The sequence below is a fragment of the Gigantopelta aegis genome, chromosome 1, assembly GCF_016097555.1.
Source record: "Gigantopelta aegis isolate Gae_Host chromosome 1, Gae_host_genome, whole genome shotgun sequence".
Lineage (NCBI taxonomy): Eukaryota > Metazoa > Mollusca > Gastropoda > Neomphalida > Peltospiridae > Gigantopelta > Gigantopelta aegis.
Window position 1 is genome coordinate 33,143,029 of NC_054699.1, and position 17,500 is coordinate 33,160,528.

At 38.3% G+C, this 17,500-nt stretch overlaps 1 protein-coding gene across 2 annotated transcripts in view; it reads right to left on the reverse strand.

The window, feature by feature from the left end:
- LOC121374016 (filamin-C-like) overlaps positions 1 to 17,500 on the reverse strand; it is a 96,895-nt gene that overhangs the window by 43,804 nt on the left and 35,591 nt on the right. For both annotated transcript variants that reach the window (XM_041500891.1, XM_041500901.1), the window contains exons 4-5: positions 11,921 to 12,134; positions 8,915 to 9,023 (exon numbers count right to left, since the gene is read on the reverse strand). In XM_041500891.1, the coding sequence (XP_041356825.1) occupies positions 8,915 to 9,023; positions 11,921 to 12,134 (323 nt within the window). The remainder of the gene's footprint in view (positions 1 to 8,914; positions 9,024 to 11,920; positions 12,135 to 17,500) is intronic.

Sequence of the window (17,500 nt, forward strand, 5' to 3'; positions counted from 1 at the left end):
TTTTTTCTTGTTTAGAATATCAGTGTCTGTATATTCAATGTATTTCTGGTCATCTTAATATTTGTAAGAAGCCCAAACTGGATTTTGTCTTCAAATAATTTCGTACGTACAAAAAAATCTTTTTTAGGAAATAAAATAAAATTTAACCTAGTACAAATATTAGAACGATCAGAAACACGTTTAATATACAGCCACTAATATTTTATGCAGAAAAATATATTTTACATGTAATTATAGTCGTCAAAATGTCTCTGTTGGTCGATAACATCTTTAAAATTGCAACAAACTCAGGAATGCCCCTTTAAGTGGTATATGACGGCCACTCATGTACCATTCTGTACATGTAGAGGTGAGATTGATTTGGCTTTCACAAACATTTGTACCAAGCAGCTTGGCATAGACCAAAATGTTTGTTTTGTTTAACGATACCACTAGAGCACGTTGATTTATTAATCATTGGCTATTGGATGTCAAACATTTGGTAATTTTTACATATAGTCTTAGAGGAAATCCGCTACATTTTTCCATTAGTAGCAAGGGATTTTTTATATGCACCATCCCACAGACAGGATAGCACATACCACTGCCTTTGATATACCAGTCGTGGTGCACTGGCTGGGACGAGAAATAGCCCAAGGGGCGGCATAGATCACCCCCACCCCCAGGAATCCGGAGGGATTCCATACCAAGCTGTTTAGTTCTGTCTTTCTTTTTAGTAATGATAAGGTCGGACTATACGAAATAAAATCCCATGTTAACGTTTGTGTTCAAAACACTATATGCAATATATCAACCAAACTATGACCCATAAATATCAGTACTACAACCGCTACCTCAAAGTATTAACTGCAGAAAAGGGTACCTTTCGTTTTTACAACACCCCTAGTTTCGTACAAAATTTGAGAACTTTTTTGTTACATGTACCCCATACATGTTCCAAGCGTAAGGCTACTTGACACAGTGGTACTAAATGAATTAAAATTGTACACATTTTTAGCTCAGATGAAACTATTTCTTTTACAACCAACACACTCACATTTATAACCAATCACAGGACTTGTGGTGTTAACTTCTTTATCAAAAGTTCGGTGCACCTCGAACTTTGACCCAGCCGGAAGTTATTTGGTTTAGTGCTACTATAAGGATGTTTCACAATGTAATGTTGAAATTTGTTTTGTTTAACGACACCACTAGAGCACATTGATTGGCTATTGGATGTCAAACATTTGGTAATTCTGACACGTAGTCATTAGAGGAAACCCGCTACATCTTTCCTAATGCAGCAAGAGATCTTTTATATGAAATTTCCCCACAGACAGGAAAGCACATACCACGACCTTTGACCAGTTGTGGTGCACTGGTTGGAACAATCTAATGATGAAAATATTTTTTTTTTAAATCTTAAGTATTCAAACTCATCGTTATGATTAAAGCCATTACTGCAACTAGTATATGTTACGCCTGGAACTTACCATGACATTAATACTTTACCGGCCTCGCTGGCATTGTGGTTAGGCCATCGGACATAAGCCTGGTAGGTACAGGGCTCGCAGCCCGGTACCTGCTCCCACCCAGAGCGAGTTTTAACGACTCAATAGGATAGGTGTTAGGCCACTACACCGTCTTTTCTCTCACTAACCACTAACAACTAACCCGCTGTCCTGGACAGACAGCCCAGATAGCTGAGGTGTGTGTCCAGGACAGCGTGCTTGGATCTTAATAAGCACGTAAATAAATGATATGAAATAAAATACTTTTGATAGATTTAAATGACTTGTAAATATGTTAGTAACACGTAATATAGGAGACAAAGCATGGGATACAACACCAATGATAAAAATGTACGAAGATGTCCGTCAAGCACTTGTGCGTTAAAATCCGGCTTTTAGCCGTGACCTCTAGGCGGTTGCTTGTGACTGGATTATCCTGTTTATGCAAAAATACGTGTCACGCTGTCTAAGCAGTCATTCGAAAAGCAATTTTTATCACGCATAGAGAAGAAGGCATTTACACGCTTCGCCGATTTTGTTAGCAGTCATAAAACACTTTGCATATTTACTTTAAGTGAAGAACATGAACGTGTGCTATTTTAAAACGTGTTTAACATTTATTTTATTTATAAACGTTAGCACTGAAAATGTTTAAAAAAAAAAAAAAAAAACCACACCTATAAAACCACGATATTTTTTATCAATAATATAATTTAGAGAGATATACAAGAATACAAACTATCAAACGCAGTTTAATGAACGAATGAATGATTGTATGGGTGACTGACTGAATGAATGAATGAATGAATGAATGAATGAATGAATGAGTGAGTGAATGAATGAATGAATGAATGAATGAATGAATGTTTTACGACACCTCAGCACAAAATTACACATTGGTTATTGGGAAGGAAGGAAATATTTTATTTAACGACGCACTCAACACATTTTATTTACAGTTATATGGCGTCGAACATATGGTTAAGGACCACACAGATATTGAGAGAGGAAACCTGCTGTCGACACTTCATGGGTTACTATTTTCGATTAGCAGCAATGGATATTTTATATGCACCATCCTACAGACAAGATAGTACATACCACGGCCTTTGTTACACCAGTTGTGGAGCACTGGCTGGAATGAGAAATAGCCCAATGGGCCCACCGACGGGGATCGATCCTAGATCGATGGCGCATCAGGCGAGTGCTGTACCACTGGGTTACGTCCCGCCCGGTGTCAAACAGAGATAAGTACGGGAATATGATTATTTACATATAAAATAAAAAATATTAAATATTTATGTATAACTTCAGTGTAAAAAGCTGCGGGGAAAGTACAATACAATACAAAAATCAAGGTACGTATATTTTAAAACTATGTCTTAAAGGGACATTCCTGAGTTTGTTGCATTGTAAGATGTTTCCGACTAATAAAATATTTCTACGATTAAACTTACATATTAAATATATTTTCTTGTTTAGCATATCAGTGTCTGTATATTCAATGTGTTTCTGGTTGTCTTAATATGTGTAAGAAACCCAAATTGGATTTTGTTTTCAAATAATTTCGTACGTACGAAAAAATAAAATTTTGGAAATAAAATTAAATTTAACCTAATACAAATATTAGTACGATCAGAAACACGTTTAATATACAGCCAATAATATTTTATGCAGAAAAATATATTTCATATGTAATTACAATCGTTAAAAAGTCTTTGTTAGTCGATAACATCTTAAAAAGTGCAGCAAACTCAGGAATGTCCCTTTAAAAAAAACCAAGAAAACCATTAAACATTAAAATTAATTCTGGGAGGAATTTAAATGATTCCAAAACATTTTTGTTGCCAAATATATGTTGCTCTTTAAATAGTAAGCAAAATTTTAAGCAATAAAATAATTTAGTCAATTTTTCCATATTAGAAACATATGTAATGACATTTTTTTTTTTAAATAGAAATATTTAAGAAAGAGAAATTTGACAAATGCATTACAGACACTTTCCTCAAGTTCCGGAATCCAGCTGAATTTCATTTTGAGAAAACACTTGATGAGTCTGTGGTACGAAAGCTAACAAACCAGACACCAATTTCCCCTGAATCGCTGTACGACCTTGCGCAAAAATAACGGTTCATTTCTTGTGCTTCAAAGTGCTCCTGTCTCGACAATGGACAACCTTACACAGCAGTATGCAAATGTAGGGCAACGTGGCCAAGGGATGCATCAGATGATTCGGTTATGTTTGCAGATACCCTGGCATGTCTTATGTCAGTATATAGGGCGAGTGAAGGTGACAGTGTATCTCAAAGTAAATCGTATACTCAGAGACAAACGTAACTCAATGGGTATTTCAGTGAATAGTTCTTACAGAAATGTCATAATATGTATATTAAACAAGCTGTAACTGAAAGAGGCTATTGTTCAGATCGGGGGAAAAGGAAATGAAATGCATTTGAAACAAAAAACACAATGTGATGTACATTGCAACAAGGGGCGAGAAGTATCCCAGTGGTAAAGCGTTCGCTTGATGCGCGGTCGGTCTAGGATCGATCCCCGTTAGTGGACCCATTGGGCTATTTCTCGTTCCAGCCAGTGATCCACAACTGGTGTAACAAAGGCCGTGGTATGTACTATCCAGTCTGTGAGATGGTGCATATAAAAGATCCCTTGCTGCTAATCAAAAAGAGTAGCCCATGAAGTGGCGACAGCGGGTTTCCTCTCTCAATACCTGTGTGGTCCTTAACCATATGTCTGACGCCATATAACCATAAATAAAATGTGTTGAGTGCGTCGATAAATAAATATTTCCTTCTTTCATTGTAACAACGCAATATTTTCCCAGTATTACTTATCGTGCCAGAACAAAAACATATAATGCAAAAAACCTCATTGCTTTTATACGGAGACGAAAATCAGCAACACAAGGGCAAAATAATGTTCTTATGCAATGCTATGGTGTTGTAATAAACTCCAAGCTGGGGGGGGGGTGGGGGGGGGGGGGTGTTAGTTCGAACGCATTTTATCCCAGTTTGGGGGTTTTTTTTGTCCAAAGTTGAACAATATCCTCTTTCAGTTATAGTTGATACCAATATGTCACATATATCAATATTTCTATAGTAACATATTCTGTGAAATACCCATTGCGTTATTTATGTCTACCAGTATATAGTGTATGTAAATATGAGGGCGGTATTGTGTACAGCACAATGTGTGGTCACTTTATGCATTACTATCTCGGTTCTTACTGTCGGGGTTTTGTTAAGCTTTCAATCATCCATTCAGGCCCCTGGGTGTGCTGTTCCTCATCGTGGTGCAGGGGTGGCAACATTCACATGGGCTTGCTTGAGAGTGGCAAATACAGCACTTATTCTTCATCGTGTTGCAGGGGTGGCAACATTCACATGGGCTTGCTCGAGAGTGGCAAATACAGCACATATTTCTCATCGTGGTGCAGGGCTGGCAACATTCTCATGGGCTTGCCTAAGAGTGGCAAATACAGCACATGTTTCTAATCGTGGTGCAGGGATGGCAACATTCTCATGGGCTTGCCTGAGAGTGGCAAATACAGCACATGTTTCTCATCGTGGTGCAGGGATGGCAACATTCTCATGGGCTTGCTTGAGAGTGGCAAATACAGCACATGTTTCTAATCGTGGTGCAGGGATGGCAACATTATCATGGGCTTGCCTGAGAGTGGCAAATACAGCACATGTTTCTAATCGTGGTGCAGGGATGGCAACATTCTCATGGGCTTGCCTGAGAGTGGCAAATACAGCACATGTTTCTAATCGTGGTGCAGGGATGGTAACATTCTCATGGGCTTGCCTGAGAGTGGCAAATACAGCACATATTTCTCATCGTGGTGCAGGGATGGCAACATTCTCATGGGCTTGCCTGAGAGTGGCAAATACAGCACATGTTTCTAATCGTGGTGCAGGGATGGCAACATTCTCATGGGCTTGCCTGAGAGTGGCAAATACAGCACATGTTTCTAATCGTGGTGCAGGGATGGCAACATTCTCATGGGCTGGCCTGACAGTGGCAAACACAGAACATGTTTCTCATCGTGGTGCAGAGGTGGCAACATTCTCATGGGCTGGCCTGAGAGTGGCAAACACAGAACATGTTTCTCATCGTGGTGCAGGGGTGGCAACATTCTCATGGGCTTGCTTGAGTGTGGCAAACACAGCACATGTTTCTCATCGTGGTGCAGGGGTTGCAACATTCTCATGGGCTTGATTGAAAGTGGCAAACACAACACATGTTTCTCATCGTGGTGCAGGGGTGGCAACATTCCCATGGGCTTGCTTGAGAGTGGCAAACCCAGCACATGTTTAGTATCTTGTGGAAATTTTAAGTTTTTAGTTCTGTATTGACAATTTGGTGCACTATTGGTGTGTTTACCACCATAGGCGTACGGGCTCCCATTTTTGTAGGAGTAGGAGGGGGAACGCTGGCTTTTGCCCGAATTAAACAAGAATGCCCGAAATACTACCAAACAGATATACGAATCATTACGCATTTTGACATGGATTTCAACTAATTTTGAGACATGGTTAAAAGGTCTCAGATTAGCACATTTTGCCCGAATATATATCCCATTTTGGCCCGAATTTGAGCTTTTGCTCCAGCACTAGAGGTGCAGTTAACCCCAACTCCACCCTGTCCCCCTGTCTTGTACGCTTATGATTGCCACAGCTCCAAACACTGTGTTCATGGTCTGACCATAGCGTTTATTTTTGTCTTTTTCTCATACAGTGTTAATATACTCAATTGTGTCTTTCATAAATGTAACGTGACCTACACTATTTTTATTAATAATTTTATAATTTTGTTTGACACCCAATAGCCGGTGTGTGTGTGTGCGTGTGCGTGTGCGTGTGCGTGTGCGTGTGTGTGTGTGCTGGGGTGTCAAACATTCATACATTCATTGATTCATTCATGCCATCATGGCGGTATAGTAGGTGCCATATATTGGGAGTCGTGATAATAACAACAATGCTTTCTTTTGATCACTGGTATAGCCTATCCCGTTTTGATTGATCATTTTGTACAATCATTTATTACATTTTCCTTTAGCAGTGTTCAAAACTTGTAAACAAAACTTGTAGATGATTAAAAATTTATATTTGACATTAAATTTGTGTGTTTTAGTATCGTGAATATTATTAGAATTTAATTTTTAAAATGCTGCCATTTTCATCGGCCATTTTAATTTTTACTAACCCATAACTGACAGTATTACAAGCAGAAGTAATAAACATACTAACACAGAAAACTTCGAATTTGACATAAAAATCGCCTTGGAAGTGGTGTACGTAAAGAGAAGTATATGTTTAACGATAGACTTGTGGAAATCATTGGAAAATGGCCGCCATCTTGTTCGCACAGACTAAAGAAAATCTCATCTTATACTAGTATGTATATAAATTCAACCCCTCAAAGACCAATTTCGACTATAATTTCAAATGTTATCCCTTCTGCCTATACGTATTCATAATCCGTACTCTAGTGGTGTCGTTAAACAAAACAGACTTTAACTTCTCATAATCCGTAATGCGTAATTCGTAACAATCACTTTCTATACAAAACAGCTGAATAAATTCAATATGCACATATGCGTTTACGTATCCCTATTACCTCTATACATTATGAATTACGTATACGTATACAGATACGGATTCAGGTGCAAATTCCATTTGTCTGTAATACGCAACCGGCCTCAGTGGCGCAGTGGTTAAGCCATCGAACTACAGGCTGGTAGGTACAGGGTTCGCAGCCCGGTACCGGCTCCCACCCAGATCGAGTCCTTAAGGGCTCAGTGGGTAGGTGTAAGGCCACTACACCTTCTTCTCTCTCACTAACCACCAACCAACTAACAACTAATCCACTGTCCTGGACAGATGCCCAGATAGCTGAGGTGTGTGCCCAGGACAGCGTGCTTGAACCTTAATTGGATATAAGCACAAAAATAAGTTGAAAATAAAATCTTAATTTCAGTATCCGATGCGGTCGCTGACCAAAGTATGAACTGACCTTATGGGTGCGAATCTGGAAGTTCTCCCACCGCCATACACGTAGCACGTACTAGTTTGAACTTCTGTGACAAATCTAGAAGGTATCTGGAGGCTACTATTGGCCATTTGAACTTTCGACACGCAAGAATTGATATGTCAGAAAAAATCTACACATTGTCTATCTCTACATCAGATTTGATATTTATTTCAGTTTGATAGATAAGGCAAACAAACTTTATCAGGTGGAAATAATGTATATACGTGTATAAAGGCTATGTTTCTGGTAAGGCGAGTGTATGGGGATGTCGCTTTAGGTTGGGGGTCTTCTCTGTTTGGCATTGGTTGTTTACATCGAGTCACAAAAGGATTAGATGTAGCTCAATGTAAAGTGCTCGCCTGAGGTGTGATGGGTAAAAAACAAATTGTAGTTATTTATAAATAATCTAGACTCAACAAAATTCAGGTTTTCTTTGTGTTATATTAACAAGTTTTGATCATAGGTGATATGTAAACATTGTTTGACCAGTAAATGAATGAATGAAAGAAAGAATGAATGAAAGAACGAACGCACGAACGAACGAAAGAAAGAAAGAATGAATGAATGAATGAGACAGTGAGTGAATGAACGTACGAACGAACGAACGAACGAAACGAACGAACGAATGAACGAACGAACGAACGAACGAACGAATGAATGAACGAATGAATGAATGAACGAACGAACGAACGAACGAACGAACGAACGAACGAATGAATGAATGAATGAACGAACGAATGAATGAATGAATGAATGAATGAATGAATGAACGAATGAACGAATGAACGAATGAATGAACGAATGAAAGAATGAATGTTAAAAGATACCCAGGCACAAACATACACATAAGCTATTGTGTGTCAAACAAAGGTAAGTATGTGAAGATTATTATTGACATTAAAAACAGAAAAACTATATAATTATGTAAAACCACTGTAAAAGTTGTGAATTTTGAACAGTGAAACAAGCTTTATATGCTTTATAAAACCAAATACAAATGTATAGAAAATACTAAACATATCCACTGTCACTTATTTAATTTTGTTGAATAAATATTGCACGTTAAGAACTATACTTTATATAGATTCATAATATTAAGCCGCCATTGTCTATTCGACAACCTTCAACATTTTACTCAATCAGTAGTCGTTATTAATGGGTTTTGAAAATGATTATTGCTATTGCTCTTTGTTGTTGTTATTGTTAATGATGTTGTTCTTGCTGCTTTCATAACAAGTTAATGTATGTATTTAATATTATCATCATCATCATTATCATCAATATTATCATCATCATCATCATCATCATCATCATTAACATTATTGTTGTTATTTAAGTTACATAAAAAAAAAAAGAAGTGAAAAACATACCTAGCTGTAAGTTCTGAAGCGGCGTTCCTTCCAATTCTGGCCATCCAGGAATATTTACACCGGAAGTGTAAACCAATTCACAGAGGGCGCGACCATCATGCCAGTCAGTCTGAACAGAAAATACAAACATATTATACTATCATTGTTTTACGGAAATATCGCTATATTTAGTTATGTAACTGTAAAATGATAGAAAGAAAAAGAAAGAAATGTTTTATTTAACGACGCACTCAACACATTTTATTTACGGTTATATGGCGTCAGACATATGGTTAAGGACCACACAGAGTTCTGAGAGGAAACCGGCTGTCGTCACTACATGGGCTACTCTTTCCGATTAGCAGTAAGGGATCTTTTATTTGCGCTTTCCACAGGTAGGATAGCACAAATCATGGCCTTTGTTGAACCAGTTATGGATCACTGGTCGGTGCAATGTCTGAAACCCAATGAGCCTCACTCAGGGTTTGGAGTCGATATCTGGATTAAAAATTCCATGCCTCGACTGGGATCCGAACCCAGTACCTACCAGCCTGTAGACCGATGGCCTAAACACGACGCCACCGAGGTCGGTCTGTGAAATGATAGAATTTCAACCGTAATTACAGTGAATTTGATTTGTTTGTTTTTATTGTGAGTATTGATAGATTAGGCCTGTCAATCTGAAACTTTGGTCTGGACTCAAAGCTAAAGAAAAAGAAAATCTGTCTACATATTAAGTTCGATGTGAAAAAAATTTACGGCCCGTAACAGTCATACTAAAAGTTTTAAAGGGACATTCTTGAGTTTGCTGCATTGTAAGATGTTTCCGACTAATAAAATATTTCTACGATTAAACTTACATATTAAATATATTTTCTTGTTTAGAATATCAGTGTCTGTATATTCAATGTGTTTATGGTCGCCTTAATATTTGTAAGAAACCCAAACTGGATTTTGTCTTCAAATAATTTCGTACGTACGAAAAAACATATTTTAGGAAATAAAATGAAATTTAACCTAGTAGAAATATTAGAACGATCAGAAACACGTTTAATATACAGCCACTAATATTTTATGCAAAAAAATATATTTGATAATTAATTACAATCGTTCAAAAGTCTTTGTTAGCCGATAACATCTTAAAAATTGCAGCAAACTCAGGAATGTCCCTTTAAAGTACCTTTATAGAACATTTTAAGTTCCAGTCCTTTCTAGTTTTTCGACGTTCCGGTTCTAACAAAGGTTAAAATTTCTACTTCCCAAGCTTGCACATATGATAAGACCTTTGATCAAGATGCTAGACTTTTTAAGCATGGATGCTGGGGTTTCGTCAAATCATTTCTGACAGCTAAATATGGTATATGTCTTTAGTTTTTAAACAAAGACAGTAGGCATACATCTGAGGTTTTTTATGTGGAAATTCATGAAAACAAGATGTTTACAAAATCTGAATTCTACCAGGTGCATTCAAAGAGTTTATTGCAATTTCAGGACGATTCAAAAACGTTTTATAGATCAAATTATTATCGAGATCAAACGTAGGTTCATCAGTTATATATATATATATATATATATATATATATATATATATATATATATATATATATATATATATATTGTCAATAAACAATTTGTGTTGTTTTATTATTTCTGTCAGTATTGTTGGCCCCATCTTCGCAATCCGAGGCTCCTATTCCGTACTGACTGATGCCCCACACCAATACCCTGTATATATTCGTGCAGATCAAGAAATCATAGCTTGAGAAGAAGTTTGTTTCTTTGTTTTGTTTAACGACAATACTAGAGCACATTGATTTATTAATCATCGTTTATAGGATGTCAAACATTTGGTATATTGTCTTAGAGAGGAAACCCGCTACATTTTGTCATTAGTAGCAAGGGATCTTTTTATATGCATCATCCAACAGACAGGATAGCACATACCATAGCCTTTGATATACCAAGCGTTGTGCACTGGCTGGAATTAAAAATAGTCCAATCGGCCCACCGACGTGGATCGATCCTAGACCGACCGCGCATCAAGCGAGCGCTTTACCTCTAGGCTATGTCACCACCTTCGCGAAGATTAATTGGATGGTACTCACCGTGAAGTTCCTCACACTTCTGTTTCTCAGCCTGTACTGGAGTTTCTCCAGCGTGGCCACGTACCCGGGCCAGTCGTACTCACCGTGAAGTTCCTCACACTTCTGTTTCTCAGCCTGTACTGGAGTTTCTCCAGCGTGGCCACGTACCCGGGCCAGTCGTACTCACCGTGAAGTTCCTCACACTTCTGTTTCTCAGCCTGTACTGGAGTTTCTCCAGCGTGGCCACGTACCCGGGCCAGTCGTACTCACCGTGAAGTTCCTCACACTTCTGTTTCTCAGCCTGTACTGGAGTTTCTCTAGCGTGATTACATACCCAGGCCCGTCGTAGCCTACTCACCGTGAAGTTCCTGACACTTCTGTTTCTCAGTCGGTACTGGAGTTTCTCTAGCGTGGCCACGTACCCGGGCCAGTCGTACTCACAGTGAAGTTCCTGACACTTCTGTTTCTCAGTCTGTACTGGAGTTTCTCTAGCGTGGCCACGTACCCGAGCCCGTCGTACTCACCGTGAAGTTCCTCACACTTCTGTTTCTCAGTCTGTACTGGATGTTTTTTTTTAGCGTGGCCACGTACCCGAGCCTGGCGTACTCACCGTAAAGTTCCTCACACTTCTGTTTCTCAGTCTGTACTGGAGTTTCTCCAGCGTGGCCACGTACCCGGGCCAGTCGTACTCACCGTGAAGTTCCTGACACTTCTGTTTCTCAGTCTGTACTGGAGTTTTTCTAGCGTGGCCACGTACCCGAGCCCGTCGTACTCACCGTGAAGTTCCTCACACTTTTGTTTCTCAGTCTGTACTGGATTTTGTTTTAGCGTGGCCACGTACCCGAGCCCGGCGTACTCACCGTGAAGTTCCTCTCACTTCTGTTTCTCAGTCTGTACTGGAGTTTCTCTAGCGTGGCCACGCACCTGAGCCCGTCGTACTCACCGTGAAGTTCCTGACACTTCGGTTTCTCAGCCTGTACTGGAGCTTCTCTAGCGTGGCCACGTACCCGGGCCCGTCCACCTTGATGAAGTAAGACAGGTACGTGATGGCCGACCTCTCGTCCAGTTGAGGACTCGCCAGGTCCTCGGGCCGCAGCACCAGGGGAATCCCAAAGTGTTGCCTAGCAACCTTCATGGCATCTCGGCAGTTGTTCAGCCTATACAGAAAACATATCAATTAAAGAAAGAAGGACATATTTTATTTAAAGACGCACTCACCACATTTTATTTACGGTTATATGGCGTCAGACACATGGTTAAGGACCACACAGATAGTGATAAAGGAAACCCGCTGTCGCCACTTCATGGGCTACTCTTTTTGAATAGCAGCAAGGGATCTTTTATATACACCATCCCACAGACAGGGTAGTACATACCACTGCCTTTGATATACCAGTCCACTGGCTGCAACGAGAAATAGCCCAATAGGCCCACCGACGGGGATCGATCCAAGACCGACCGCGCATCGAGCGAGTTCTTTACCACTGGGCTACGTCTCGCCCCTATATATCAATTAATTATTGTAAATGTCAAACTATAATGTTTCGGCGCTTTTAATATCAGTGGTTGGGTTTCTTTTTCTTTTTCTTTTTTCTTTTTTTCTTTATGTGCTGGTGCGTAGTTAAACATTCATTCATTCATTTATTTATTTATATTATTTTCTTCGAGGGTTTTTTTTGGGGGGAGTAGGGGAGAGGGGGGTTTGTGGGGTTTTTATTAATTTTGCTTTGTCTTCTTTTGTTGTTGTTGTTTTTGTTTGTTTGTTGTTGTTGCTGTTGTTTAATTGTGTTGTTTTTGTAGTTATTTTTGTTTGGGTTTTTTTTTTATTATTATTGTGTGTGTGTGTGTGTGTGTGTGTGTGTGTTTTTGTGTGTGTGTGTGTGTGTGTGTGTGTGTGTGTGCGTGTTTGTGTGTGTGTGTGTGTGCGTGCGTGCGTGTGTGTGTATGTGATTTCGTGACTGTGTGGTTGTTGTTTGGGTTTTTGTGAGGTTTTCTTAATATTAGCAGACAGTACTAATCGTTCAGGATTTTCATAAGATACAAAGCCTTAAAATTAAACTGACAAGATACATGTGAATCACTTGTGTGAAACACATGTTGTTACCGTTTCAAAATAAACGGTTTTCGAATTGGTTGTTAAGAGTCTCAAGCATCTTACAAGGCTTCTGCCACACAGTATATACAACAATACCGTTACACATAAAGCTGGTAACATAAGAATTGCAATAGTATTTAACAGTTAAAATGAAGAAGGAAGGAAGGAAATGTTTTAATTAACGACGCACTCAACACATTTTCTTTACGGTTATATGGCGTCGGACATATGGTTATGGACCACTGTCACGGAACATGCTCTTAAATTTGTTTCGCCTGTGGCGATTTTAATTGTGTTAGAGGGCCGTGTGCAGTTTATTGCCCGTAGCCCAGATGGGCAACTTGTTACGTAATACTTCGCACGATCGGACATTCCAATACACACCCTCAGCCAGCTGCGGAGGCCATGTGGCTAGTAGTTACATAATATCTCCGGTAGTGCTGTTTATGGCCAGGAGATTGCTCGCGGTTGGCGACAGCCAGACTGACAATCAGAGAGAAAATACCGAGGTAGAATATGAGATGATACGTGAGGTACCGCCTTGTATCCCCAGGCAAAATCCTGATTTATAATAAATAGCTAGAATTTAGAGATATCAGGGAGAACGAATTAGGACGACTCGAGGGGATCACGAACGTAGTCCGTTAGGACTTGGTAAATATCATTTCTGCTCTGTGTATAACCTTGATGTGATTGATGTGACTTTAAATATTTTAGTACTGTATTATACCAATATTCTTTAGACAGTGTCTTCGGTCATCTGACGAAGTAAATCGTAGACTTCTTGTTCTAACATTATATGAGTATTTGGTAATATAAAGCTTAGCCAGTCATCCTAGAAGACCTTAGGTAAACTGTAGGTTATTGTCTTTATTTTGATAGGTACCAGTATTAATATTGTGTTACAGATTACTGGAAGAGTAGTTACGGGTTAATTAAAAATTAACCCGTTAGGAATAGAGCTGTAATTCCTTTATTAATTAAGTTCCCCAAGAAGCGTTTCTCGATTATCACACGTGTGGGTGTGGTGTAACGGTGAAGTGAATCGCATATTGTGTAACTAGACACCTAGAGATTAACTAATTAAGTGATCAGTTCTGGGTGGTTATTATTGCTGTTATTAATTTACTACTACGGCTGTACATTTGTCAGCGTAGGATATATACAGATTCCAAAGTGTATTGTGTTTTTGTTGTGTTTTCTAGAGAACTAACGTGCTATAATAATATATACTTATATAAGATCGTATCTCTGCTCATACCTAGAGACGAGCCATACTAGGGTTAACAGCCTGTTACAGAGAGATCTAATAGATATACAGTTAGGAGAGATATTTTGATAATCGTGTTTTACTCAGTTACGGGAATTATAGAATCTCCGTGACAACCACACATATATTGAGAGAGGAAACCCGCTGTCGCCACTTCATGGGCTACTCTTTTCGATTTGCAGCAAGGGATCTTTTCTGTGCACCATCCCACAGACAGGAAAGTACATACCACGGTCTTTGTTACCACAGTTGTTGAGCACTGGTTGGAACGAGAAATAGCCCAATGGGTCCACCGACGGGGATCGATCCTAGACCAACCGCGCATCAAGCGAACACTTTGCCACTGGGCTACGTCCCGCCCCTTAAAATGAAGAAAGACTAGTTTTTATAATGTACATGTGTGTGTCTACCTTAACGAATAACGGTTAACTTATCTCGACACATTTATGTTTTTATAATGTACATGTGTGTGTCTACCTTAACGAATAACGGTTAACTTATCTCGACACATTTATGTTTTTATAATGTACATGTGTGCGTCTACCTTAACGAATAACGGTTAACTTATCTCGACACATTTGTTTTTATAATGTACACGTGTGTGTCTACCTTAACGAATAACGGTTAACTTATCTCGACACATTTGTTTTTATAATGTACACGTGTGTGTCTATCTTAACGAATAACGGTTAACTTATCTCGACACATTTGTTTTTATAATGTACATGTGTGCGTCTACCTTAACGAATAACGGTTAACTTATCTCGACACATTTATGTTTTTTTATGATGAAGTTCTGGACAGATTTTAAATTATCTTGGACAAATATGCACTACTTAATTCTGCTTCACTTGTCACGAACAAGACATTCAAAACTGAGACAATTGCGCTCGAGGCATTTTTGCCACACATTTTCTACACAAAACTTTATACATGACAGATTGTCTGCAAGATGAGTTTGTGTTTGCAGCCAGGTGTCACAGAAGGCTTCCGTGTGTCATGTCCGTGCAGAGGAAATAAACGAGACTATTTAGAGTTTCCAACCATTATAAGATATTTCTAAATAATAAATAAAGGATTCATCACGAGCGGTTTTTCTTAATATGGAAAATAACAACCGAGTCTATGTGCTTCTCACTAATGGTTTTGGTCACATATGGTATAATCAAAATGTAGAAAATCGCAATACATTTATATCACTATTCAAACAGAGAATGACTGATCAATTTATCCAATCTATGTATGCTGTATTCAACAATTCTCCAAAATGTCTGTTATACAAATTCGTTGTTAATAATTATTGCTCACAACCTTATCTTCAGAAATCTATTGCCTTGAAATACAAACATATTTTGAGTAAATATAGATGATCTCTTTATATCTCTTTACAGAAACGGGCAGATACCACAATATTATCTCATAATCTCATAATCTCTTTATAGAAACGGGCAGATACCACAATATTGACAGGAATAATAGAATTTGTCGTCTGTGCAATATGAATGTAGCAGAAGACGAATATCACTTTGTTCTAGTGTGTCCTTTCTTCAGTAGCATAAAATAAATATATTAAAACTTTTTATTACAATAAACCATCAACATTTAAATTAATGCAACTACTGTCTAGCGACAATTCAAAACAAAAATTAAATTGTTGCAAGTATTTGAACACTGCTACCACGCATAGAACAGACAACATTGATACATGACATATGTTATTATACTGTATATTATTGCTATGCATGCATTACCCATTTACTATAGAATTTTATTGATTGTAACCCGATGCTACATACCATTCCCCGCAGTGTGCACATTATATAATTTTATATATAAATATGTATGTATGCCTACAAAATGTATATTTTTTGGCCAAAAAAAATGTGTGTTTAAAAATGTTAATCGGTATTTGTCGATGCTCTGCCGAGGCAAGTAACGATTAACTAGACGAGTTGGTTTTGTTTTGTTGGGGTTTTTTTTAGGAGAGGGGTTTTGGGGGGTTTTGTGTGGGTTTTTTTTTTTTTAAATAGTGTATTAACTCCAGAAACATATATGGTAGTGTCAGGGTTTAATTAGACGACGGTTGAGTTTTTTTATATATTAAAAACCACGAGTAGAAAATTCTATTTATCCTATAAGCCGATATTTAGTCAATCAAAGTTATGAAGTCGCCTCACTAGTAATATGACGTCATACACTTTAACTAAATATCATCAAAATAGTATACTCAGGTATACTAGTCTTGATGGCTGTAAACACATGGCCTACTGACAGCAAAACATTATTAGTTGAGTTAATAACGGTAAATATTAAATGGGTTTATGACATGGAATTACCAACCAACTGCAAACAAGCCGCAACGCAGAAGTCAGCAGATGTTGAGACCTACTACACGTTATTTGTCTACGAATTGGGTCAGCAAGTGAGTTAATAATGGTAATTATAGTATAAATTATTTTTTTAAACTATATAGAGTTGTATCTTGAATATAGTTTATTGTTCAGAATATCAGTTTCTGTATATATATTTGGCAATCTAATTAAAATTAGCTCCACTATTACATGTGGATCTAACACGGTGGACATGAGCTCCAACTGGCTGGTGTTAGATCCACATGTAATAGTGGAGCTAATTTTAATTAGATTGATATATTTGATCGTCCTATTGCACTTCCACATTGGTCGTCCATTATAAATCATTTCGTAAGTACGAAATTATTTGGATGTAGAATACAATTTGGGCAATTTGAAACAAAAACCCACGAAACTTTAATCGTTAAAATTGCTCTGTTAGTGGAAAACATGTTACAATGACTGCAAAGCCAGGGCAGTCCCTTTAATCATTGCTAATATGTGTCAGTTAGCAAAACAAAGAAGAATTAAGCAGCTAAGATCATATAACGGGCATCTGTGTTACTGAGGCCGGAATTTTGCTCAGTCCGTAGAGCACACACCTTGGGTGCTTTGGTTGTGGGATCGAACCTCATAGGCGAACCCATTGGACCTTTCCAATTCCCAGCCAGTGCATCACAACTGGTATGTCAAAGGTCGTGGTATGTGCTGTCCTGCTTATGGGAAAGTGCATATAAAAGGTTCATCGCGCCTATTAGAAAAATCTACATAATAAACTGCCTCTCGTTTCCCCCGTGTAATCAGTTC